The sequence below is a fragment of the Alosa alosa genome, chromosome 6 (assembly GCF_017589495.1).
Source record: "Alosa alosa isolate M-15738 ecotype Scorff River chromosome 6, AALO_Geno_1.1, whole genome shotgun sequence".
In the NCBI taxonomy this organism is placed as follows: Eukaryota; Metazoa; Chordata; class Actinopteri; order Clupeiformes; family Clupeidae; genus Alosa; species Alosa alosa.
The window spans coordinates 12,186,093-12,211,290 of NC_063194.1; the positions used below are offsets into that span (position 1 = coordinate 12,186,093).

Below are 25,198 nucleotides of genomic sequence, written 5' to 3' on the forward strand. Positions count from 1 at the left end.
ACTCCAGAACATTCATCTTGTTGTCTTTAAACCATTTCTGTGTAGTTTTCGCTGTATGCTTCAGTTCATTGTCTTGCTGTTGGAAAGTAAATCTTCTCCCAAGTTGTAGTTCTATTGCAGACTGAATCAGATTGTCCTCCAAGTTTTGCAGAATTCATTTTACCTTTACCTTTACCAGTCTTCCAGGGCCTGCTGTCGAGAAATATCCCCACAGCATGATGCTACCATCACCATGCTTCAAATTAGGGATGGTGCATTTGTGGTGATTTGCAGTGTTTGGTGTCCGCCAAACATCTAGTATGATGGCCAAAAACCTCAATTTTGGTCTCATCAGATCAAAGAACCGTATTCCATTTGACCGTGGAATACCCCACATGTCTTCGAGCAAACTTTAGTCGAGATTTAATAAGAGCTTTGCCACTCACCTATAGAGCTTTGACTGGTGAAGAACTTGAGCAATAGTTGTATGCAGAGTTTCTCCAATCTCAACTGCTGAATCATCTAAGACAACTCTGGAAATTCAGGTTCCCCCCAGGGATTTTAAAAACATTTTACACAGGGATCATAGAGAGTATACTGACGCAGTGTATCACTGTGTGGTATGCCAACTGCACTGAGAAAGACCGCAATGCCTTGCAGAGTGGTGCGCTCTCTCAGAGCCGAGCGCATCTCTAGGACTTCTCTCCCCTCCCTGCATGATATATACATCAGCCGTTGCAAGAACAGAGCCGCTAAAATCGTAAAGGACTCCACCCATCCCAGTAACTGTCTGTTCAGTTTGTTGAAGTCAGGCAAGTGCTTCTGCAGTTTGAAGGCCAAAACTGAGAGACTAAGGAAAAGCTATTTCCCTCAGGCCATTAGACTCCTCAACATGGACATGCCAACTCTTATGAATACCATGGACTCCATCCCATTTTAATAACATTATTATTATTTATTATTAATATTATTATTATTCATGTCACTTTATTATTCTATTATTTTGAATAATGTATTATTAACTTCTGCTTTTAATCTTATCTGTTTACTTAGATTATTTCTACTTTACAGTCATGAAGCTAACCAGACTTACATTTCACTGTTTGTTATATACTAACATAACTATGTATGTGATGAATAAATCTCTCTGAACTCTGAAGCTTTTAACTCCTTCACAGTTGTCATAGGTGCCTTGGTGGCCTCCCCCACCAGTATTCTTCGGTCACTCAGTTTGTGGTGATGGCCTGCTCTAGGCAGATTTGCACATTTTCCTTACATTCCTTGATGGATTTTACTGAACCCCTGGGCCCAGTTGTTCAAAAAGTTGAATCTAGATCAGAACCATCCGGATTTGGAAATCCCATGTTTTACAATCCAGGATCAGGTAATCCATACTTTCATGTCATTTTTTTCAAAGCAATTTGGGATTGGATCAAACTGATCCAGATACAACCTTTTCAGGATTACGAAATCCGGATTACCTGTGGTTTTATATACTACATATCACAATCTAGCCTAGTGGCTAGGTAAGGAATAACAGTTAGAGTACTGTAGTGGCATGGGGTAGCTTTGATTGTTTTATCTAAAGAGAGACAATGCCACAATAAAACAATACAAACATGTTGGTTTCCCCTCAGACCCTTCATCTTATCCACAACAAATAAATCAATACAAACAATCATACATTGTTTCCTATTACTGTAACAATGAAATAAATCAAGTGCAAACGCATGATAAAAATGCTGTATTATTTGTCCAACTTTAATGTTTTATTACATTTTGTGCCTGAAATCCTATTATTTTGGATCAAATTTATCCCAATCCAACTAATAAGTTTTGAACACCACAAAGTGAAGATTTTATCCAGGAAACCATGATTAGATTACGTGATCCAATCCAATTTCAGGATCATTTTCTCTCTTTGAACAACCCATTTCAAGATTTGATCCAATCTGATTGCAGAAATCCGATCAGATTGTAGATTCTTTGCTTTGTAGAAAGAAATACTGATTGAACAATGACTGGACCTTCCAGACACAGGTATATTACTATACTATACACATTCACTGCACTGATGCGATTTCCATTTCACTAATGTGAGACTAGCACCAATTGGCTGGACCTCTGTTGATTTAAGTCAGTCAGATTAAGGGGGATGAATATTTATGCAATCGCTTATTTTGCATTATATATTTTAAATTATATAACAGTACTTTGTAGAAATTTGCTTTCACTTTGACATTCAAGATAGCCTGGCTAACGTCAGACCTCATCTCATTGAGATGGGGTCTGGGAACTAGGCATTCATTTTCTCGTATTTCAAACGTGGTTTATGAATGCCCAGAGCCGTTTATTGGGCGCTACGAATGTCTATCAAATGCGTCTGTACGTAGCTCATAACGGCTTCGGTGTGTCGTAATCGTCTTGCTGCCCTCCCTCCGTTCTGTGATTGGTCCCCTAACTGAGGCGAAAATTTGCTTCATGGTATCCAGGCTGCCTAGCAGCGCGAATAAAATTGCGCGTGTAAGGCAGGATGGGAAAACCCAGGCTACATTCAAGAGGGGATTTTTGTACATTATTGTAAAAAAGGCTAAATTAAATTGATCAAGAATCTGTTTATAAAAGCAGTAAAAGGGGAGATATCCAAGGGGGTGAATACTTTTTATAGGCACTGTATATCCACCAATAAGTGTTTGTAAAGGTGATTTTGTTTGCAACAATAGGAGTGCCTGATGGTTATATGTGCTTATCATCCACGGTTTGTCTAACATTTTTTATATTTGTTATGGGATTTACAAGACTATGTCAGGTACAATCGGGGACATGTGATCAACAAGAAAATGCTATTTGTGTCAAAAAAAATTGTTAGGAAAACATTCCAACTTATATGTCTGACATTTTAAGAGTTAAATGAGTCTAAAATGTTATTCAAGCATAAAAATGTGGCACCATAGTTTTCTCTCATGGTTAAACATGTCCTATGAACGCTCACATAAGAATCCTTTTTGCTAAAGTGTACGTTTCTGGTAACGTCCTAATTTTAGGCTTAGCTATAAGATTAATTAATACAGCTCATCTATATTATCAGTTTTAGTATTTTTGATGATTTATATCATTAGTAATCCACCTGCTTTTTCGGCACTTATCGGGCATCTATTTCGGCAGAAATGCGCGTGAGCAAGGCTTCATGACACCAATCTTGCTCCAGCGGCGAGATCACAACACATGATTGGCACAATGTCTTCACAACACACCATGATTGGCTCAATGTATTAACATGTCGACGTTTTGCCGCGGAAGGGGTGTGATATGCGTAGACAACTGCCATATTGGCATTACAAACTAACCCCATGCATTTCTATGGAGGATTTTTTGAGTGCTGTGTCATTAGAAAGTCTCTGGTTAAGTACAAAGTACAGAATTACATCATAAAGAGTTTAATGATCTACATTAAACAGGCATTTCTCAAGTACAAAAATAAATACAGCTTATCAATAAATACATTATAAAATTAAAATAAATAAATACAATAAATAGTTTGTTCTCAATGCATGGTCTAAGAAGCTTGTCCATTGATGGCTTGATTGAATGTTCAGAATGCAGAATGTGAATGTTGGGAATGCGGAACCATACAGGGTGTCGACCACGATGGACCACCACCATGTCTTTTTGTGGGGAGTTAAATATCCCCAAACCAAATGAAAATACTAAATCCAATGTGTGCCATGGCCTCTTCAGTACTCCACCATGGTGTTGGCTAGGTACAGCAGTCGGTGTAGATGACGTTCAACTTCTTTCCTGATCTGCTCCCATGACTGTTTGCTGTATTTCTAAAACAAGACAAAGAAAATGCGTTATTCAGCGTAGTGCACAATGTTCAGTATAGAAGCACTGCATGGACAACTCAGACATTGCGCATTGAGTCAAAACAGAATCTGTTCACCCCGACTCAACATTTACGCCATATGTTTTCTAACAAAGGCTCTTTACATAGGCAAGATTATTTACAGGCAACATCAATCAACAAGCTTCAGTTCAGTGTTCACACCTATACTAATCCATAACTGGGTCAATATGAGTTTGGACTGGATTCTTCACTCTCAGACTGTAAGCTTCATGACAGATTCCTAATTTTCTGTCATTCAACCATCTGTCCATCAATCACTGAGAATTATGAAGAATGATTAAAAGGAGAGCAACTTAAAATAAAGTAATTTACCATTTCTATCAGGAACTTCTTCAGGCTACGGAAGTGTTTCTTCAGTTGTTTTCTGTATTTAGACATTCTTGTCGGCACTTGTGCAGCCTGTAAATATAGAAAATTGAATTCAATAAAGTATTTCTTTGAAACAAAATGGTTCATGCATCATGACTCTGTGGCTGTTCATCTTAAGTAAACTCACACAATCTCCAAGGTTGGTAGACTGCTGGTTGAGAACGTTGAGCAGGTTGTCCAGTTTCGTCTTATCCCAAGTGTTGGTCACATTTGAATTGTTCAACAGCCTCACTATCTGCTTTGTGGCCACATGCAGGAATATGATTTTGTCATCAGCCTAAAAGGACAGAAGAAACAACATCAACAACAACACTTTCATTCTTGTTGGTTGTTCATGATGAATAAGGAAAGGCCTTCCCAATAGCTCTTTGCCATGACTGGTAACTAAGGGAGCATGTTTACCTTGAAGAGCTTCTTGTGAGTATTAAATTATGTAGAGGAAAGTACACATTTACATCATGATGTGAAGGCCAAATAATTCTCTTACAACCCCATTTCCAAAATAACTTGGGACGTTGTGTGAAATGTAAATACAAGCAGAATGCTATAATCTGCAAATCATGTAAGCCTTATATTTGTGACAGATCTGGACCGCAGACAGGTATCGGTTATCAGAAGTTCTCCTGAGCCCATAAAATTATTTTATTCACAGACTCAGGTCTGTTTTTAAAACAGTAAAATGAGTATATATTTACCGTAAAAGTCAAATTTGTTTCAACATTTGATGTCTATGCCCTTTTTGCATCTATGTAGGTTTACGAGATTTGCAGAAAAGGCTATTATATGCTGTGTAAAATGTAAATTAAAAAGTCTAAACTTTTTGGAAATGGTTCTGTCTGGGCCTGAAATCATCAGTTGATATACAAAGTTGTTATATTTAATGATCTATTTCAGAGATGGACTATCTTCAAATTCTAAATGACTTGACCTGCCTGAGAACTTGGAGTCAACTAGATCTAACTTCTACTCTCTAAAGCTTTGGACAGCAACTCAGGACTTTTCTATTGATCAGGAGGTCAATAGTGTACGGAGCCCAAGAGGTGTCATTGCAAGACATTTAGTAAATTGTGTGCATGATTAAGTAAATTGTGTGCTCATTTTACAAAAAGTAAAATGGGAGCACCATTTAGCAACATGAGCACACTATTTAGTAAAATGTGCGCATGATTTAGCAAAATGTGTGCACAATTTAGTAAAACGTGTGCAAGATTTAATAAATTGAGAGCAGTTTAGTAAAATGAACACACTATTTAGTAAAACATGCGCACGATTTAATAAAATGCGCGCACAATTTAGTAAAATTAGCAGACGTTTTCTGGATGTTCACCTAAAAATATCTTGCAATGACCCCTCCAGGGTTCCGTAATAGTGTGACTCCAGAAAGCCACCCTATGAATGCACAAGGCAAATTGCAAGAGAAGCAAATGGGGATTAGCCTAGAAATCTAGACGCACCCTAGCGGCGGCAAATTAATTTGCTCAGCCTGTACGTCTAGTAGCAAACCATAGGAATTTCTATTGGCTAACACCGTGGATGTTATCCAATCACAGCGCTCTATTTTGTTAGAGCGTCTTAAGGCGGGCTTAACAGGATAACGACAGTCCTGCGACGGTGAACAACAAGAAAGGTGGCTATGGTGAACGAAGAGCGGTTGTTTGAATCGGCGTTGGCGTCAACTTTGGAGGAGTTGGACTTAAGTCATTCCTTTCGAAGAAGGATGTATTTGCCGTTTTGCCGACCGGATAAGCGAGGTGAATGGCTCGATTCCAGACTATACATTTCAATGATATAGGATGGCCCGCCAGGCTAAATGGGGATACTTCAATGAGAGTAAACTAAAAGGGAAGGGGGTCTTACCGTAGCACTGTTCACAGAGCGGTATAGGGCTGAAAGTATCTGGGTATCTGGAAGTCTGGGCACTCCGTCTGATTTGAAATCTCCTCCCTTCATGTAAGACAAAGAAGAAGAAAAAAAAACATATTTACAAACTTGTACAACAGTCAAAGTCAATTACAGTCAAATACTCAAACAACAGAAGCAGGTGCTTTAATTGCCAAATGTTTCACAAAGATTCATAGTGAACTATCTCTTACCAGTGTACTCTGTAAACATTTCCTAAAAATGTAATTGTGCACTAGAAAAACAGGCAGTGCTAATTAATTAGGACTGCACCGTGGCTAATTGCATTGCAACACTCTAAACAGCCTAGACGCAAAATGCCAGTTACTAAGTTGAAGCGACTTTGTATTAACCAAGTACCTGCAATTACTGTAGCATCTATGGTGAGCATATAACACGGCGATATAGAAGGCATATTTACCATGTCTTTCAATAGTCTGAAGCATTCCGCATTATAGCGTTCGTACATTTGGAGCCATCTACAGGAGGCACCCTGTGCGCTTTCAGTGAAGCTAAGAAGCAAAAAACAAATCCATGTATATTTGATATGCATTTTGCTGAGGGAGAGTCAATGCTTCGTTGCAAAGGATCCGATGATTTCTTTGAGTAAAACATCTTGCAGTCGAGTTGGTTACTTTAATAGCCTAGAAGTATGGAAAGGGAAAACGACTGCAGAATTCCCCAATACTCCAGAAGCAAGGATATACGGGACTTCACTTTCCCTTTCAATGCCCTCTCCCACTTAACGCAATGAACAGCCTATGTGGTCGACAAACTTATAAACTTATTATCTTCAAAAGTTTAGTATACTTTTTACTAGCCTAAGTGAATTAGTTTAGCTCATTTCGCTGACAAGTGACATGTTGTATCTTACCTTGTGTAGTAGTAGGCCTTCTTCCCCCCTCTTCTTGTCTTCCATTTTCTCGTCTTCGCGTGCTACTCGCTTTCGAATATGTATAGCCCATAGTGAAGAAATCTTACATTTGGTTGTAAAATAGAAAAACCAATCCAATAGCGGCACGTTGAACGACATTTAAAGTCTCTTTTTAGTTGTTTTGTCATTCTCGTCGATTTCGAATACTATCAAGTGGCGTAGCGAAGAGTTACGTGTAGGCTACCCGCTGCGCTGACGTCGTAAATGAAAAATGAAGGGTCGGCTTTTGTTGGGCGTGCCCATTTCACTTTCTCACTTTCATTTGGAATGATGTCAGCCTAAAATGATGCAATGATGCAAAATTGCATATATTTAAGCCTATATAGAATGTCATACTACAATGCATTTGTGAAAGTGAAGTGAAATGACCGCTTCCATTTTAACAATACAAACTAGATGTACCGCATAGCGGTACAAAATATGACCGCCGCTCAGTCCTGTACATCCGTTCCGCGAAAATAAATCACACTTCAATTTGTCTCCATATTTTACTCCATCCCCCCTCTTGAAACTTTTGTGTATGCTTGTTTGGCATGCCTGAGTGTGTGTGTGCGGCTGCACAGAAAGTAGCCTACTGGTGCTGAAAAGGTGAATAGATTGTAGAATAGCCAACTAAGATGTAGCATTGTTATAAAACCTTTAATGTCTCTAAACAATCACAAGTAGGGCAGTTCATCACAGTTCATCCATTGCAACTGGATTGATGAAAGGTCACTTACACCTGTAGGCTACATTGTATTTGGGAAAAGCAAAAGGTATCAGCATAATGTTATTTATTTATTTATTTATTTATAAACAAAAACATCTCTGTCAGTTCCATGCCGTTTTCAACAGCTATCAAAAACAAAGGTAATTTTTGGATGGATGGATTTCTGGTGAATGTTTCTTCTTCTACATAAGATTTTAGTCATCTTTAGTTCATGTAATACTTTATTGTCAATGCACAAATTAAGTTACAGTAGTCTGAAACGTTATTGTTAATGCGCAAATTAAGTAACAGTAGTCTGAAACGAAATGCTGTTTTACATCTAACCAGTGGTGCAAATAACTGACATGTCCAAATGGGCCTTGATGAAATGCGTCGCTAGACTGTTCATACACATTTTAACGGGCCAAAGTTGAAGAGCTGTTGTCCGTTATTGTTCGTGCAAATATAGGCTGATTCATGTTCCCTTGCATTGTGTAACTGAGGTCCATGGCTAGTCTGGCTTTCACCAGACCAAGCTCAATCTTTTAAGAAATCAAAAAATAAATAGCGGGCAGATCAGGCTGGGTTCACCCAGCCTAGTCCATAGGCACCCGATATTGTTTAATTTTCCGATTGAGATATCCACGCTCTGGCTATTCTAAATGCAAAAATGCATCAGACAAAACTGTAACTAACAAACTAGATCCTAATAGAAAGCTGTTAGCTTCCCTAAGCTACAGGTAGGCTTATAAGGTAGGCCTATTTACAACATAAATTGTCAATAGGCTATGCTGGCGACACAAATAAAATCTCCTTTGGAAACCAATGGCTTACGCCTTACAGCAGTGGTCCCCAAACTACGGCCCGCCACCTCATTTTGGGTGGCCCCCCAAAACATGTCCGTGGTATATAGCAACCGGCCCGCACGGGAGTACGACATCGTCAAACTATAACCTCCGCAATTTCCCCCATTCATTCTCTATTAAAGGTGTTTAAGTCGTGATTCACTCGGATCTTTCACCCGTGTCTTTAAATTAACCCATGAGTCGCGAGTCTCTAGTATCATTAACTCGGATCAGTTGAGTCCTACTACAATTCAATCTAAAACGATAAACAGCGCCACACACAAACCTCTTGCAACATTAGCTAGCCTCCTAGCCCTAGCAATCGTAGCTGCCAAAAATGTAACAATTTCGTAGGCAACCACAACTCCACAAATTAACTCAAGCGACTGAGTGAGCAGGCAGTCCGAGATAACTGGTTAACTTCCCGCAGAGCCGGAAACATTGCAGACTCACAGACCATGAGACTCAGATTGGAGCAGCTGAGTAGCAATCCGGGTTAGTCAGATCAGCCCGGCCGGTTAGGCTCACGTTGAGTATGAAGTCAGTCGAATCAGCCCGGCTACGTTGTCATGAGTGGATCTGCGAGAGCGAGTAGCTCCTCCTCGAGGTGAAAAGCAATTCCACAACAAAAGCCATTTTTCCACTTCTGAAATAACATTCAATGTTCTGCATGTAGCCTAGACATAATTAGATTTGGTGTATAGATGTAGCATATTAAAATGCAATTAGGTCGTGCAGCCAGTCCGAACTGCACGCTCATGGAACTGCTTGAGTATCTACCTGGGTCAGTCGAATCAGCCGGGCGGTCGGTTACGTTGTTATGAGTGCGAGTCAGCCGAATCAGCCGGCTACGTTGTCATGAGTGGATCTTTAGAGCAGCGAATAGCCTAACTCCTCGTTCCTCGTCAAGATGAAAAACAAATCCACAACAAAAGCCATGCTTTCACTTCTGAAATAACATATGTTCTGCACGCATAGCCTACTATAAAATGCAATTAGGTCGCAAAGACAGTCCGAAACATTGCAAGCTCTGTATGGAGTTGCTTGAGTAGGCTACCTGAGTCAGTCGGATCACCCCGGCGGGCCGGTTACGTTATCTTGTTATGAGTGCGCGAGTCAGCCGAATTAGCGGCTCACGTTGTCATGAGTGGATCTTTAGAGGAGGCGAGTAACTCCTCGTCAAGGTGAAAAGCAAATCCACAACAAAAGCCATGCTTTCACTTCTGAAATAACATATGTTCTGCACGATAGCCTACTTTAAAATGCAATTAGGTCGCTAAGACAGTCCGAAACATTGCAAGCTCTGTATGGAGTTGCTTGAGTAGGCTAGCCTACCTGGGTCATTTGGATCAGCCGGGCCGGACCGGTTACGTTATGTTGTTATGAGTGCGAGTCAGTCGAATCAGCCGGCTACATGAGTGGACCTGTAGACGAGCGAGTAGCCTAGTTTCTACTCGTGTCAAGGTGATAATAATAATAGGCCTAATGAGAATAGTAGTAGTAGTAGTAATAATAATAATAATAATAATAATAATAACAATAATAATAATTTATTCACTGCAGGGCATTTCTACGTTCCTGTATCTATGTCTACATTGAAAGTCAATTGCTTAGGCTAGGTTAAGACAATAAATAAACAGTCTGGCTCAAACTGCTTTCTTTCCCGTGAGTGGGTGGAGGTTTTGATGCTATTATATTAGGCTATTTTATATTATATTATATTATATTATATTATATTATATTATATTATATTATATTATATTATATTATATTAGGGCTACCTAACACTATAGCCATGATTAATATATTAGTTGCCTAGTATTAGCCTATAATACTTATTAGAATAGATTCCTAGTAGCCTATTAGTAGTAGTGGTAATAAACATTGTAGCAGAGTAGCATTAGACCTAGGCAAACTTTTCTGTTGTTAACAAAACAACAACAAATAATTAATTATTATAATATAGGCTACCCTCTCTGTCAATAAGATCAAAGTTTCTGAACATGAGCACCAAAAAGATGAACAATGTGTGGATGCACTTTGACCAGGAGAGCAAAACTCTAAAGGCTAAATGCAAGTGCTGCAAAAATCTGGTTTCAAATCATGGAGGATCCACATCCAACATGAGAAGGCACTTAACGAAATGAAGCACCCCACGGCACTGCTTGAACGTAGGACTGAATTTCTTTGCGATTTAGCAATACTGACTCAAGTGACTCAAGTGACTCGTTCAACCCGGATCATTTTAGTGAATGACTCAGAATAACCCGGATCCTTAAAAGGAATCGAGTTTGACAGGCCTATTCTCTATGGCGAGTCTTAACAGTACACATGTAATACTCTTTTTGTCCACTGGTGGTTGTTTTGGCGCTGTTTCGCGTTTGCCATCAAAAACGGAATGAAATGTAGGCCTATCTGCAAAAAATGCAATGAGGCTATGCTGACTGCATCAGTGCTCAAAGTATTCTAAAAGTTTATCAATGAATTGTTAATAACTAACTAACTTATATTCAAGTCATTTTTCTGGGACTTTCTGGGATAATTATTTTTATTTGTTAAAATGTTGAATGGTGGTCATTTCAGACCACTTCAGCACTTCATAAAATTCTCATAGTTTGAGAACTTTACATTTTCAGAGTTCACACATTTTTAATGAAATATACTTTTGGGACTACCTGCTAATACTTTTGGGAATGCAAAAGTCTTTTTATTAGTATTATTTAATTTGAGTTACATTTTACACTGATATGGCATGATGGCAATATAAACACAGCTAACAATGGTATTAAATTGCAAAAGCCTATAGATTAAATGTAATGGAATATTCAACTAAGGTAGACTGCTGTTGTTCACAGCACTAAGCTATTTATGGTTACTGATATACTCCGAGTCTCTGGCCCTCAATTACAGCCAGGCATAGTAAGCTGGCCCTCGGAAGAAAAGGTTTGGGGACCACTGCCTTACAGTATCAAGCGGACTGCCATATCGTGGCGAAAAGTTGTAATAAAATTCACGCAGCTCCATGAGTCAAGGAAAGCACGAATGAAGTAGTCACTTCTAAATGGGACCGACTACACAGTAGCTTAAGGTGTGTTGCTAAAGCAGCCATAATGAAATGAAGGTGTCATTGGATACTTCACACACACATGCTTTTTAAATTCACAGACTACAACTACCAAGCTGGAATCAAAGCACATCGATTCCCCTCTCACACCCTGCACGCACTTAAAACAAAATAAACAGGCGTCTCAGTCTCACGCATGTATAGGCAAAACTGTATCATACCGGTGTAACGTTGGTAAATCTTCCATTGCACAGAATGATTTTTGTAGCACGTGCAACAAATGACAGTCGAAAGATACAATTACAGTGCTGCGATCAATTTGCTTGGTATAACCGCATTTATAGTTTTCTACAAATGCAATCAATCAAATTGGCCTCCATCACTCAACCAACGCTAACGGTAACATTACCTAGGTCCTTATTGATATTATAAGATTAACGTAGGCCTACCTGCAGTAAAAACCAAGCATGTCCGATAAACATTCTCAGATTTATTTCGGCTTCAAGCAGAAATGGAAATTACATTTCATGTGAACATCATCCTATCCTTATTAGACGTTCTCTGCGGTAAACTACACTCCTTGTATGAAGCGTCCATTGTTTTTCCAACCTACTTTTAACTTCCAACAAAATTACGTCTCACTGCAACGACGCTACCATCTAGTGGACAAAGCGACTACTTATCGCCAATACTGGAAATGCAGCCATGATGATGATGATGATGAATATTTATTTTGGCTTTCTTTTAATCCTACTGAATTTGTAATTATGTATCGGCCGTTCTAATACCGATAGTATGTGGGTGCCTGTGTGTGTGTGCATGTGTATATGTGTGCACCGCCATCTACAGGCCAATGAGTGTACAGTCACTAAATGTACACATAACCTAATTTTTTTTAGACCCCCCCATGGATGAAATTCTACAAAACTTGGCATACCCCCAGAGAATGCCAGGTCAATCATACACATACAATTTGGTGCAGTTTTGAACATCTTAACTGAAGATAGGGGCGATTAAAGCAGAATAATATTGCATTTTCATTTTTTACCGGGGGGGTGCAAATCACAAATGAGTGATTATGGGCCAGATTGATGTGGGCCCTTGAGACCAACATACCATAAAAGATTCTTCATCCTCAGTGCCACGGTTCAGGTAGTTATTTAGGATAAACTGGTTTTTTTGCGGTTCGGGGGGCCCAGCACGGGGGGGGGGTTGAGTGGCCCCCGGGGACTACCTCATAGGCTTACAGGGCTGGACAGTAACTAAGCACATTTACTTGACTAGGCTACTATAGGCTACTTGGGCTGCTTTTCGAGTATCTGTAGCCTACTTTACTTGAGTACTAATGTTTTTGGAAACTTGTGTCTATTACTACTCTACCACAAATACTGTATACAAATACAAATACTGTACCTTTGACTCCATTGAAATATGAGCAGGTAATTCCGTGTCAATTCAACCAGGGCCCACGCATTACCAACTGTACTAATGTTATCCAGGAGACACATTGGAAATGGACAAAAATATAATGTGGTCTTTGCCTTTGTGTAATGGGACCATGGGCGGATTATGAACTTCCGGGCACCTGGGCCCAGATGTATTAAGGGCCCCCTACTTATGGTTGTATATGTGGGAGGGGGGGTTTGGGGGTCCTCCCCCAGAATTTTTTTTTTTTTTTTTTTTTTTTGATGTGATTTCCTGTAATCTGGTGCATTTTGGGGATGGCCAATGCTAAATTCAATCAGATTCATAGCCTACCTCCTGATTTGTTGGTGAGTCTTGAAGTCTTCAATAATTAGTTTCCCTTAAACTAAGCATTTACATGAAGCACAGTAGCCTATATGCCGATTGAAACACATTCCACTCAGATAGGCTCATATATCACTTAATTGCAAACAGAAAATGTCTAGCTAGCTGTTTATACTAACTTAATATCATGCCTATTGCTAATATTGTGCTAAATGTGGTACAAACAATGTTAGAGTTTGTGGACTAGCCATAGGCTTATATTTGAATGGAGATGACAGAAATATCATTATGAGAGTTGTGTACACTCTTAAAGTGACAGCGCACCATTTAAAAATGAGTTAAACTGCATCAAGTTAGTATTAAATAATATATAGCCTATTACAATATATATATCATGACCAAAATAGTCAGCAGCAGCATGGCTAGCATAATCAGTAGGAGGGATGCTGTCTTGACGCTTCAGAAATCCGTGTATGCATTTTAAAACTCATGAGATGCGGTGCGATTAATCTTTGATGCTTCCTGCTGAAGACTATTGGTCACTGACACCATAATGCAGCGCAAAGGATAAACTGTGTTGCGCAGGCCAGGTGCAACAATTTGAGGTGGCACAATTGGTGTTTCTTAAACATGTCCTTCATATGACTCAATATTCAGATAAGAATAATGTTTTGTTAAAATCTACATTTCTGGTAAAATGTTGACATTTTTTACTTAGCTTTAAGCTTAATTAATACATCTCATCTATATTATCAGTTTTAGTATTTTGGATAATTTATATCATCAGTAATCCACCTGCTTATTATAGAGTTTAAGTACAAAGTACAGAATTACATCATAAAGAGTTTAATGATCTACATAAAACAGGCATTTCTCTAGTACAAAAATAAATACAGCTTATCAATAAATACATTATAAAATTAAAATAAATAAATAAATACAATAAATAGTTTGTTCTCAATGCATGGTCTAAGAAGCATATCGGCTATTTGTCCATTGATGGGTTTGTCGAATGCTCAGAATACAGAATGTGAATGTTGGGAATGCAAAATGCAGGGCGTCAACAAAGAATATTCATTGTTAACCACGACGGACCACCACCATGTCATCGTGTGGGGAGTTAAGTATCCCCAAACCAAATGAAAATACTAAATCCAATGTGTGCCATGGCCACCTCAGTACTCCACCATGGTGTTGGCTAGGTACAGCAGTCGGTGTAGATGACGTTCAACAACTGGCTCAATGTATTCACATGTCGACGTTTTGCCACGGAAGGGGTGTGATATGCGTATAGACAACTGCCATATTGGCATTACAAACTAACCCCATGCATTTCTATGGAGGATTTTTTGAGTGCTGTGTCATTAGAAAGTCTCTGGTTAAGTACAAAGTACAGAATTACATCATAAAGAGTTTAATGATCTACATTAAACAGGCATTTCTCAATTACAAAAATAAATACAGCTTATCAATAAATACATTATAAAATTAAAATAAATAAATACAATAAATAGTTTGTTCTCAATGCATGGTCTAAGAAGCTTGATTGAATGTTCGGAATTCAGAATGTGTGTCTTTTTGTGGGGAGTTAAATATCCCCAAACCAAATGAAAATACTAAATCCAATGTGTGCCATGGCCTCTTCAGTACTCCACCATTGTGTTGGCTAGGTACAGCAGTCGGTGTAGATGACGTTCAACTTCTTTCCTGATCTGCTCCCATGACTGCTTGCTGTATTTCTAAAACAAGACAAAGAAAATGCGTTTTTCAGCGTAGTGCACATCATATAAGACTGTTAAAAGAATGCACATAACTACATCAATACTGGTTCTTGGACTCTGCTGCTCTGTTCCGTCACTGGTAGGTGAAGTGTGTGTGTGTGTGTGTGTGTGTGTGTGGCTGTAGACAGGTGATGTATGACTGCTGCAGTACTTACTTATTTATTTGTCTATTTATTTTCCTTAACATTGCATACATTTATACAGTGTATGCTAATGCACTCTTTAACTTTTAACCCCTTAATGGATGGGTTGGCTGTAAACCGAATTGCCCCTCGGGGACTAATAAAGATATCTGAACTGAACTGAACTGAGTATAGAAGCACTGCATGGACAACTCAGACATATTCGCCGCACATTGAGTCAAAACAGAATCTGTTCACCCCGACTCAACATGTACGCCATATGTTTTCTAATAAAGGCTCTTTACATAGGTAAGATTATTTACAGGCAACATCAATCAACAAGCTTCAGTTCAGTGTTCACACCTATACTAATCCATAACTGGGTCAATATGAGTTTGGACTGCATTCTTCACTCTCAGACTGTAAGCTTCATGACAGATTCCTAATTTTCTGTCATTCAACCATCTGTCCATCAATCACTGAGAATTATGAAGAATGATTAAAAGGAGAGCAACTTAAAATAAAGTAATTTACCATTTCTATCAGGAACTTCTTCAGGCTACGGAAGTGTTTCTTCAGTTGTTTTCCGTATTTAGACATTCTTGTCGGCACTTGTGCAGCCTGTAAATATAGAAAATTGAATTCAATAAAGTATTTCTTTGAAACAAAATGGTTCATGCATCATGACTCTGTGGCTTTTCATCTTAAGTAAACTCACACAATCTCCAAGGTTGGTAGACTGCTGGTTGAGAACGTTGAGCAGGTTGTCCAGTTTCGTCTTATCCCAAGTGTTGGTCACATTTGAATTGTTCAACAGCCTCACTATCTGCTTTGTGGCCACATGCAGGAATGTGATCTTGTCATCAGCCTAAAAGAAACAACATCAACAACAACACTTGTTGGTTCATTCTTGTTGGTCGTTCATGATGAATAAGGAAAGGCCTTCCCAATAGCTCTTTGCCATGACTAGTAACTATTTGTAAGGAAGCATGTTTAACTTGAAGAGTTTCTTGTGAATGTATTAAATTATGTAGAGGAAAGTACACACTTTTATACATCATGCTGTGAAGGTCAAATAATCCTCTTACAACCCCATTTCCAAAACAACGTTGTGTGAAATGTAAATACAAGCAGAATGCTATGATCTGCAAATCATGTAAACCTCATATTTGTGACATGTCTGGACTGCAGGCAGGCCATGTTTAGCACCTAGACCCTTTTACTTTCGAACTTAACTGTTAACTAATAGCATGTAAAAACAATGCATTTTGGCGTTGTTTTTCTGAAAAACTGTATACATCATTCAGCATTAATTATGCCTTTCCAGATGTGCCAGCTGCCAATGCCAAAGGCAATACTGCACCCCCACACCATCATAGATGCTTGCATTTGAAATGTGTGCTAATAACAATTTGTATGGACCCTCTCATCTTTAACCCGGAGGGTGCAAAGTCTATGATTTCCAAAATCATTTACATATTTTGATTGGTGTAATCAGGACAGTTTTACACTTTGCCTCAGCCCATGTTACAGAGCTATTTCTGGATCTATAGGTTCTTCTTCTGTATGGTGGTGTTTTAACCAAAAAGCATTTGTAGATGGAGCATCAAACTGTGCTCACAGACAATGGTTACCGGAAAATTATTTTATTCACAGGCTCAGGTCTGTTTTAATGCAGTAAAAGGAGTTTATATTTACCACGAAAGAGTTAACATTTTTCAACATTTGATATACTGTTTGTCCTTTTTGCAGCTAAATGTAAGTTTACGAGATTTGATAGGCTATATATGCTGTGTAAAATGTAAATGTCTCAACTTTTTGGAAACGGTTCTGTCTGTGCCTGAAATTATCAGTTGATATACAAAGTTGTTATATTTAATTATCTATTTTCAAATCCTAAATGATTTGGCCCATGCCTGAGAACTGTAAGTCCAATAGATCTAACTGCTACTCAAAAAAGCTTTGGACAGCAGCTCAAAGCCACCCTATGAATGCACAAGACAAATCGCAAGAGAAGAAAATAGGGATACTGCAATGAGGGTAAACTAAGAAAAGAAAAGGAAATTACCGAGGCATTGTTCACAGAGCGGTATGGGGCTGAAATATTCTGGATATCTGGAATTCTGAGCACTCCGTCTGATTTGAAATCTCCTCCCTTCATGTAAGACAAAGGGGGGCATATTTACACACTTGTATAACAGTCAAAGTCAATTGATTCTACAGTCAAATACTCAAACAGAAGCATGTGGTGCTCTATTTGCCAAATGTTTCACAAAGCCTCATAGTAAAATATCTGTTACCAGTGTACTCTGTAAACATATCCCAAAAACATGAATTGTGCACTAGGAATACAGACAGTGCTAATTAATTAGGACTGCACCTTAGTTGCATTGCAACTGAACAGCTTAGACGCAAAATGGCAGTTACTAAGTTGAAGCGGCTTTAACCAAGCAACTACAGTTACTGTAACATCTTTGGTTAGCATAGAACACGGTGATAGAGAACACTTACCATGTCTTTTAATAGTCTGAAGCATTCCGCATTATAGCGTTCGTACATTTGGAGCCATCTACAGGCGCAGCGCGCGTTTTCAGTGAAGCTAAGAAGCAAAAAACAAATCCATGTATATTTGATATGCATTTTGCTGAGGGAAAGTCAATGCTTCGTTGCAAAGGATCTAATGATTTCTTTGAGTAAAACATCTTGCAGTTGAGTTGGCTACTTTAATAGCCTAGAAGTATGGAAAGGGAAAACGACTGCAGAATTCCCCAATACTCCAGAAGCAAGGATTTACGGGACTTCACTTTCCCTTTCAATGCCCTCTCCCACTCAATGCAATGAACAGCCTTTGTGGTCGACACACTTATAAACGTATTATCTTCAAACTTAGAAAGTTTAGTATACTTTTTACTAAGTGAATTAGTTTAGCTCAGGCTACTTTGTGGTCACATTTCGCTGACAAGTGACATGTTGTATCTTACCTTGTGTAGTAGTAGGCCTTCTTCCCTCTTCTTGTCTTCCATTTTCTCGTCTTCGCGTGCTACTTGCTTTCGAATATGTAGCCCACAGTGAAGAAAACATTTGGTTTTAAAATAAGAAAAACCAATCCAATAGCGGCACGTTGAACGACATTTAAAGTCTCTTTTTAGTTGTTTTGTCATTCTCGTCGATTTCGAATATTGTCAAGTGGCGTAGCGAAGAGTTGCGTGTACCCGCTGCGCTGACGTCGTAAATGAAAAATGAAGGGTCGGCTTTAGTTGGGCGTGCCCATTTCACTTTCTCACTTACATTTGGAATGATGTCAGCCTAAAATGATGCAATGATGCAAAATTGCATATATTTAAGCCTATATAGAATGTCATACTACAATACGGACCCATTTGTGAAAGTGAAGTGAAATGACTGCTTCCATCTTAACTATACAAATAATTGATGATTGTCCTGCTGCTGCTGCTGTTTGTGTGATGGGTTGGCCTACTTCTTGCTACCTCATAGGCTAACAGGGCTGGACAGTAACTAAGCACATTTACTTGACTAGGCTACTATAGGCTACTTGGGCTGCTTTTCGAGTATCTGTAGCCTAGGCCTACTTTCCTTGAGTATTAATATTTTTGGAAACTTGTGTCTATTACTACTCTACCACAAATACTACAAATACAAATACTGTACCTTTGACAACATTGAAATATGGGCAGAGTCATTCCACGTCAATTCAACCAGGGCCCACGCACTTAGGTCTTAAACAATTCTGAAAAAAATACCAACTGTACCTATGTTACCCAGGAGACACATTGTAAATGGACAAAAATAGAATGTGGTCTTTGCCTTTGTGTAATGGGACTGGCGAGTCTTGAAGTCTTTGTGGTCAAAATTTATCCCACATCTTCAATAATTCGTTTCCCTTAAACTAAGCATTTACACGAAGGCCAGTAGCCTATATGCCGATTGAAACACATTCCACTCAGATAGGTAGCTATCAGGCTCATATATCACTTAATTGCAAACAGAAAATGTCTAGCTAGCTGTTTACCAACTTAATATCATGCCTATTGCTAATATTGTGCTAACTGTGGCACAAACAATGTTAGAGTTTATGGACTAGCCATAGGCTTATATTTGAATGGAGCTGGCATAAATATAATTATGAGAGTCTCTTAAAGTGACAGCGCACCATTTATAAATGAGTTAAACTGCATCAAATTAGTAGTATTTCTTAAGAAATCAATATTTTAAAGTAAAATGTCATTATTATCATTTAAATAATATATATTACAATATATATATTTTTTTTTTTTTTTGGGACTCCACAAAGCTGTTCTGCTTTTCAGCGGCATGGCTGGCATAATCAGTAGGGGGGATGCTGTCTTGACGCTTCAGAAATCAGTGTATATCCATTTTAAAACTCATGAGATGCGGTGTGATTCATCTTTGATGCTTCCTGCTGAAGACTATTGGTCCCTGTCACCATAATGTGCCGCTACGCAAAACTCACCTGTTCCCATTTATGTAGCCTCTACTTGTGCAGCTTTCTATCGAGGCACCAAACAGGCTACAGAATCATCAAGGCACGTTATCGCTAATTAAGAGGCTCTGACTGGAGGTAATGTCAGCGCTTCTTAAAATGCCCATAGCCCACAACTGTGAATCCAAACACTCCAACACCAGCATAAATAACATGGCAGTGTGTGCCAGTGTGCCTCCGTGGTAAACTGTTTTAAGATATGGCAAGCCATCTGCAACTAAAATTGGTGGAAACAGTGGCAACGTTTCCCACCCCCTAGAAATTTTCTGTCAAGGCCTATGTCGACATTTTTCTCATTTAAACCGAGTGATTAATGCTGGCATTGCCATTGTCATCAGCAAAAACCTAACCTATTGCAAGCATATAAAACAGTTAATTTAAGCCGACCAATATGAGTCATTATTGGCGTTAAAGGTGCTTTAAAGCGATGCCACACGTTTTTTAGGCTAAAACATGTCACTTACTGCAAACACCACCTAACCAACCGCTAGCTGTCTGTGTCCTGAATACACTGTAACAATCTCGCGATCTCTGTGGATAGCCCAGGCTCCAAAAACAGCAACAAAAACAACCTGGGCAAACCTAGCTCATAAAAACATAACAAACTGTTCCAGCAAATCACAGACAAGATGCGCGTTTAGGAGACTTTCAATTGCACGGGAGCTGCACGGGAAGGAGGGGGAGGAAGTAGCGAGCTAGCTCTCTGTTTCGTTTTAAAGTCAACAGAAGTGACGTTACCAGCATCGCTTAGAGCACCTTTAAATATATATGTTGGAAAAAATATAGTGTGGACGAAATTCTGAGTATCGCAACTTTTATCGTCTCGTGGCTTAACAGCAGCCCGTCGGTATGCGTTCGGCCGGAGTTCGCATCCTACCGCAATCTCACATCATAAGTAAATCAAACCTACAACACTGGGATAACAACCATAGTTCGAATTACAGGGGGTACTGGGGGTACTATACCCCCCAATGAAGACCCAGTACCCCCCAAAGAGACAGAAATATCAGTTTTGGGGGAGTCAGATAATTTTTCTGATATTGTAAAAAAATATCATTACAGTTGGCTACAATACAAGTCAACTCCTATTTTCACTAGGAACATTTCAATGTAAAGCGATTTCAGACACCCCTATTATGGACCGTACCATTTTTAACCACCGTGGCGCTAGAAGCAACGGAGATAGAGAACGACTTCAACTTCTCAAGCAAGTGTCAACGACGTTGAATGACAAAACGCTAGATTCCTCCAGTAGTCTAAATTCGGTTTGCTGCTGACGTGCATGGGTAACTGTAAGTTGCTAGCAGACGTCTAGCTTGTTGAAAATGCGCTATTTTACAACCTTCATGTATTAACGTGTTTTGTTCTTTCATAGCTCACGTCTTCATACATTTAATTACCGGCTACTTACCTGCTACTTACTTACCCACTGAGGCTAGTAAAGTGGACCTTGGTTAGTTACCAAGGTTAGTTAGCAAGATAATTCTCTATTTAAATCATTAATTATTATTTTACATTGTGGTGAGGTAAAATCGATTCTCATTTCCAAGGAGATGAACTCCAGTCCATAGCCTAGGTGTCCATTGATTCTTATTTTATAAATGATTGTGCCCTTTTGAAATTAGTTTGGCACAGATCCTGTGTTGTTTTTATTATTCACAAGAGGGTCTGATGTAGCTAAGCCTACATAACATTAATGAAACCTGTGGAAACATAAAGAGCCAAGTAGCCTAGGCTAAATAGTACATGCAAGTATTTGAATTTGTTTTTAATTGGTTAGGCCTATTGTTTTTACATTCTGGTTATCGGATTCTTGTAGGTTACCGCTCTGTAGTTCTTATGTGGTAGTATGTTTTTTCATAGTAGGCTATATGCTCCTTAATCACATTAAAGATTGCTTAGGTTTCACATATCTCTAGGCAATTGTGTTGATTTGACACTGACTACCATGGACTATAATGGAAAATTGGTTTCTGTTTATACAGTAGGCTAGGCTATAATAGAGGGTTGGATCTTATCTCCAGGTCTTATGAAATCTAAGAATAAACCAAATCAATATGTCATGAAATAAGCAATAGGCTTCTTGTAAAGGTATTACTTTTACTAGTAATGAGAATGGTATTTCAGTGCACTTCACTTCTAACTTTTGAGAGTTGATCAAAACAGTTCTCTTTTGGATATAATAACAATGAGATATTCTGTAGCCAACTGATTATCAGTTTGTCGCATGTTTACACCTTTATATGTGTTGTTGCACAACACATGTTGCACTTGGCGATCACGATGGGGATTGATATGGTAGTGGACCATGATGGTCATAGAAGAAGTGAAGGAGCAGTACCCCTCAATTATGGTGGGGTAATTCGCACTCTGATAACAAGTCACCTGCTTTAGCCACTTCACCATTTATCACTGTGCTAATTGTAAGAGTCTGTGAAGATTATAACAGGCCTACTAGTTTATCAAAAAGCAAGGCAATACTCGACATAAATAGCAAGAATGAGCCAAGTGGGGGAGTCAGTCTCTTAATCAAAATAAAGCTGCATGTAGCGTACTACAGACAATTTTGACATTTAAATATATGTCATGCATATTTGTATTTGTTCGTCTCCAGTTTCCATCAGAAAGTGACAAATCTGCAAGCGGCCACATCTGTCAAAAAAACGTCATCACTCGCGAAACGTCACCAACGCAGCCAGTTAACATGCGTGCCATGTAACTCAGGCACCTTTTTTTCTCCACTTCAAGCACTGAGTAGAAGTTTGGAGGAGGATAAGTGGTAGAAGAGAAGATAGAGAAGAGAGGGAAGGTGGAGGGAAGAGGGGGAAGAGTGTGGTAAGTGCGTATTAGGTTGTCAGAAGGAGAGGAGGCAATCTTGGAGGAGTTGTGTCTTCAAAAGTTCGGGATAGATGGAAAAAAGTCAAGAAGAGGCAGGCTGCATATGAGGATATTGTAAACTAAAACTTACTCACAGCAATTTGACAGGAAATTAAATGATGTTTGTTTGTTTAATGAATTATTGGAGAGTGTAATGTCTGTCTTGCATTGCAGTCAATGCATAACCTCACACACATATTGACTTATTTTGCATTGCCGTTAATAAAACCTCACACACACTGATTCAACATTTGTAGGCTCTAAAATGTTTGTTCAATCTGAAAGCTGTATTTAGCTCGGAGTTGTGACATCTTAACTTAATTGTAGCGTGGAGATTATTGTGGACGGCCACACTGAGTTACCATCCTTGATTTGTTTAAGAGTCTCCCCTGACTATTTGTTCCACGTTTTCAAACCACTTATTTCTATTGACACGAAAAAGACACAAACTATTGTCTGACAAATAATCCACTTTATTATGCCATTTTAAATAATAAATATTAAATTAATATAAAGACTACATAAAACAAACTCATTTGTACAGTTTGAATTCAGAGAAAGGAACGACCAAACATAGGCAAAGGAAAACCTGGCAGGCTAATATTGACTTTTGGTCGCAACAGTTGATTTTTGTTGTGGTCCTCTTGGGGGAAAACAATATCAAATGTAAGTTTAAGGAATAAACCACACACGCGATTTTCCACATCCATGAGAGAAGTAGTCCAGCCTCTATTCCTTCTTTCCCTGGTTTCGGGCTCGGAGCTGGCGGAGACGAATGAGGAATCTGTGCAGTGTGATCCTCACCTGCATCCGCACCGTCTCCCAGGCACACATACTGAAGTTCTGGAAGAGATCACAGCCACTTTAACTTGCGAATGATGCGGTAACATTAAAATCGCTTAGATCATCAGAGTTGGGCACGTCACGATCATAAACACAGCATTACCTCATGTGAGAGAAGATCCTCAAGTTGCGTAAAATGGGCATGGACCCCCTTAATAAGGTCTATGGGTGGACTTGGATCCTACAGTTTAGAAAATGTTTCAAAATATGCTCAGATTATCCAACCTTAGCCTGTAAAAATAATGTAGTGATAGCTCTGATCAAACTCCTGGGGTGGAACTTACAGAAATGCCAGTGTGCTCCGGGCGAAGAAGTTCCAGCACAGCCTGCAACACTTTAGTGTCCCATTTGGAATTGGTCACGTTTTTTTGGAAGAGGTTTGATGCCAGGTCAAATGTCAATTTTATTATACGATCGTTTTGCTGCAGATAGAACATTGAAGGGAGTTTATCATTTCAATTCACTATCAAAACATAGAATAGTTATTTAAATGGTTCATGATGGTTCATGAAGGTTATGAACATTCGAGTGAATTTACCTTTTCGAGGTGGGGAATCACTGAAATATTCTTCTCAGCCATTGACTCTGAACATCTTTCTAGTTCTTTTCCCTGGGAGAAAATGAAATTTCAGTATGTTGACAACATGTAGCCTACTGACTAAACACAGTCCTGCATGACAAAGAGACAATTACTTAAAGATGTATGGTATAGTTGCATCGCACTCACCTGGTATTTCAGTTTCTCTAGCTCGCTCATTGTGCGACGGACCCTATGACATATATCACATTGTGTCATCCCATCACACATTAGGCAAAAGCACAAAGCCACAACAAAACAAAGTGTTCTAGACATGTCAAGGACCTTGTCAAACTATCTTGCAGTTGATTATATTTCATAGGTAATTGGAGACAGAGCTGTGGCTACGTTGCAGGTAAGCACTGGTGTCCGCTTTAAATAGACGCATGCCCATGCTTACTTAGCCCATGCCTACCATTGTTTCTGTGGTTGGGCGCTGAGGAATTGACAACAGGAAACTGAAAGAAAGATGACAACTTTTCCCTGATTTGAGGAAACAACAGAGGTGAGGTAATGCCTTTCTACAGGAGCGTAGGAGTAGCAGCAGGTAGCCTACAGAGCAGCATTCCTGAAGCCTGCATGGATGTGTGCTACCCATGTCCCCACGAACTGGATGGGATGCTGAGAGATTTAGCTGAAACTATTAGATTACTATTAAATTACATTAATTAATTAAATTAATTGTCATTTCCGCAGACCAAGTGACCATAATGTAGGCCTAAAAGAAACTCTGGCAAATGAAACGAAATTGTAAGTCATTGCTTTCGTCTTAATAGTCAGTTAACTGAGAATGCAAGAACTGACCAATAGCCTACGCATTACCTTTTGGCCGCGACTCGTGGTGAAAACCAGGAAACCAGGTATTTTGTCTCCTGTCATTTTCATGACCGTAGTCGCATTATCCAACCACTTACTATGGGAAAACCATATTGAAATACCAAAGTGGCCGGTTGGTTAAATATAATTTCTATGGGACGACCCCAATTGTTCATTCTTTGACGTATAGTATATCTTATTGTCTTTCAGTGACAAGGCTACTATA

The 25,198-nt window shown here is 39.0% G+C and overlaps 3 protein-coding genes across 4 annotated transcripts; all 3 read right to left on the bottom strand.

Moving 5' to 3' along the window:
• Window positions 1–3,318: 3,318 nt before the first annotated feature.
• ifnphi1 (interferon phi 1) lies at window positions 3,319–7,273 on the bottom strand. 2 transcript variants are annotated; one of them, XM_048246478.1, is made up of 6 exons: window positions 7,029–7,273; window positions 6,576–6,666; window positions 6,113–6,199; window positions 4,383–4,532; window positions 4,199–4,285; window positions 3,319–3,809 (listed from the first exon to the last, which is right to left on the bottom strand). In XM_048246478.1, the coding sequence occupies exons 2-6, from the start codon at window positions 6,621–6,623 to the stop codon at window positions 3,714–3,716; spliced, it is 468 nt and encodes a 155-aa protein (XP_048102435.1). In that variant the 5' UTR covers window positions 6,624–6,666; window positions 7,029–7,273; the 3' UTR covers window positions 3,319–3,713. The 2 variants fall into 2 exon arrangements, with proteins under 2 accessions (XP_048102435.1, XP_048102432.1); XM_048246475.1 differs by lacking the exon at window positions 6,576–6,666.
• A 7,034-nt stretch (window positions 7,274–14,307) lies between these two features.
• On the bottom strand, window positions 14,308–18,557 carry LOC125296519 (interferon a3-like). The gene is made up of 6 exons (XM_048246485.1): window positions 18,319–18,557; window positions 17,849–17,936; window positions 17,406–17,492; window positions 16,056–16,205; window positions 15,872–15,958; window positions 14,308–15,173 (listed from the first exon to the last, which is right to left on the bottom strand). Exons 2-6 carry the CDS (start codon window positions 17,894–17,896, stop codon window positions 15,078–15,080), a joined length of 468 nt encoding a protein of 155 aa, XP_048102442.1. The 5' UTR covers window positions 17,897–17,936; window positions 18,319–18,557; the 3' UTR covers window positions 14,308–15,077.
• A 4,652-nt stretch (window positions 18,558–23,209) lies between these two features.
• Window positions 23,210–24,336, bottom strand: LOC125295606 (interferon beta-like). The gene is made up of 5 exons (XM_048244956.1): window positions 24,307–24,336; window positions 24,118–24,189; window positions 23,864–24,001; window positions 23,683–23,760; window positions 23,210–23,579 (listed from the first exon to the last, which is right to left on the bottom strand). The coding sequence occupies exons 1-5, from the start codon at window positions 24,334–24,336 to the stop codon at window positions 23,466–23,468; spliced, it is 432 nt and encodes a 143-aa protein (XP_048100913.1). The 3' UTR covers window positions 23,210–23,465.
• Between the last annotated feature and the right edge of the window lie 862 nt (window positions 24,337–25,198).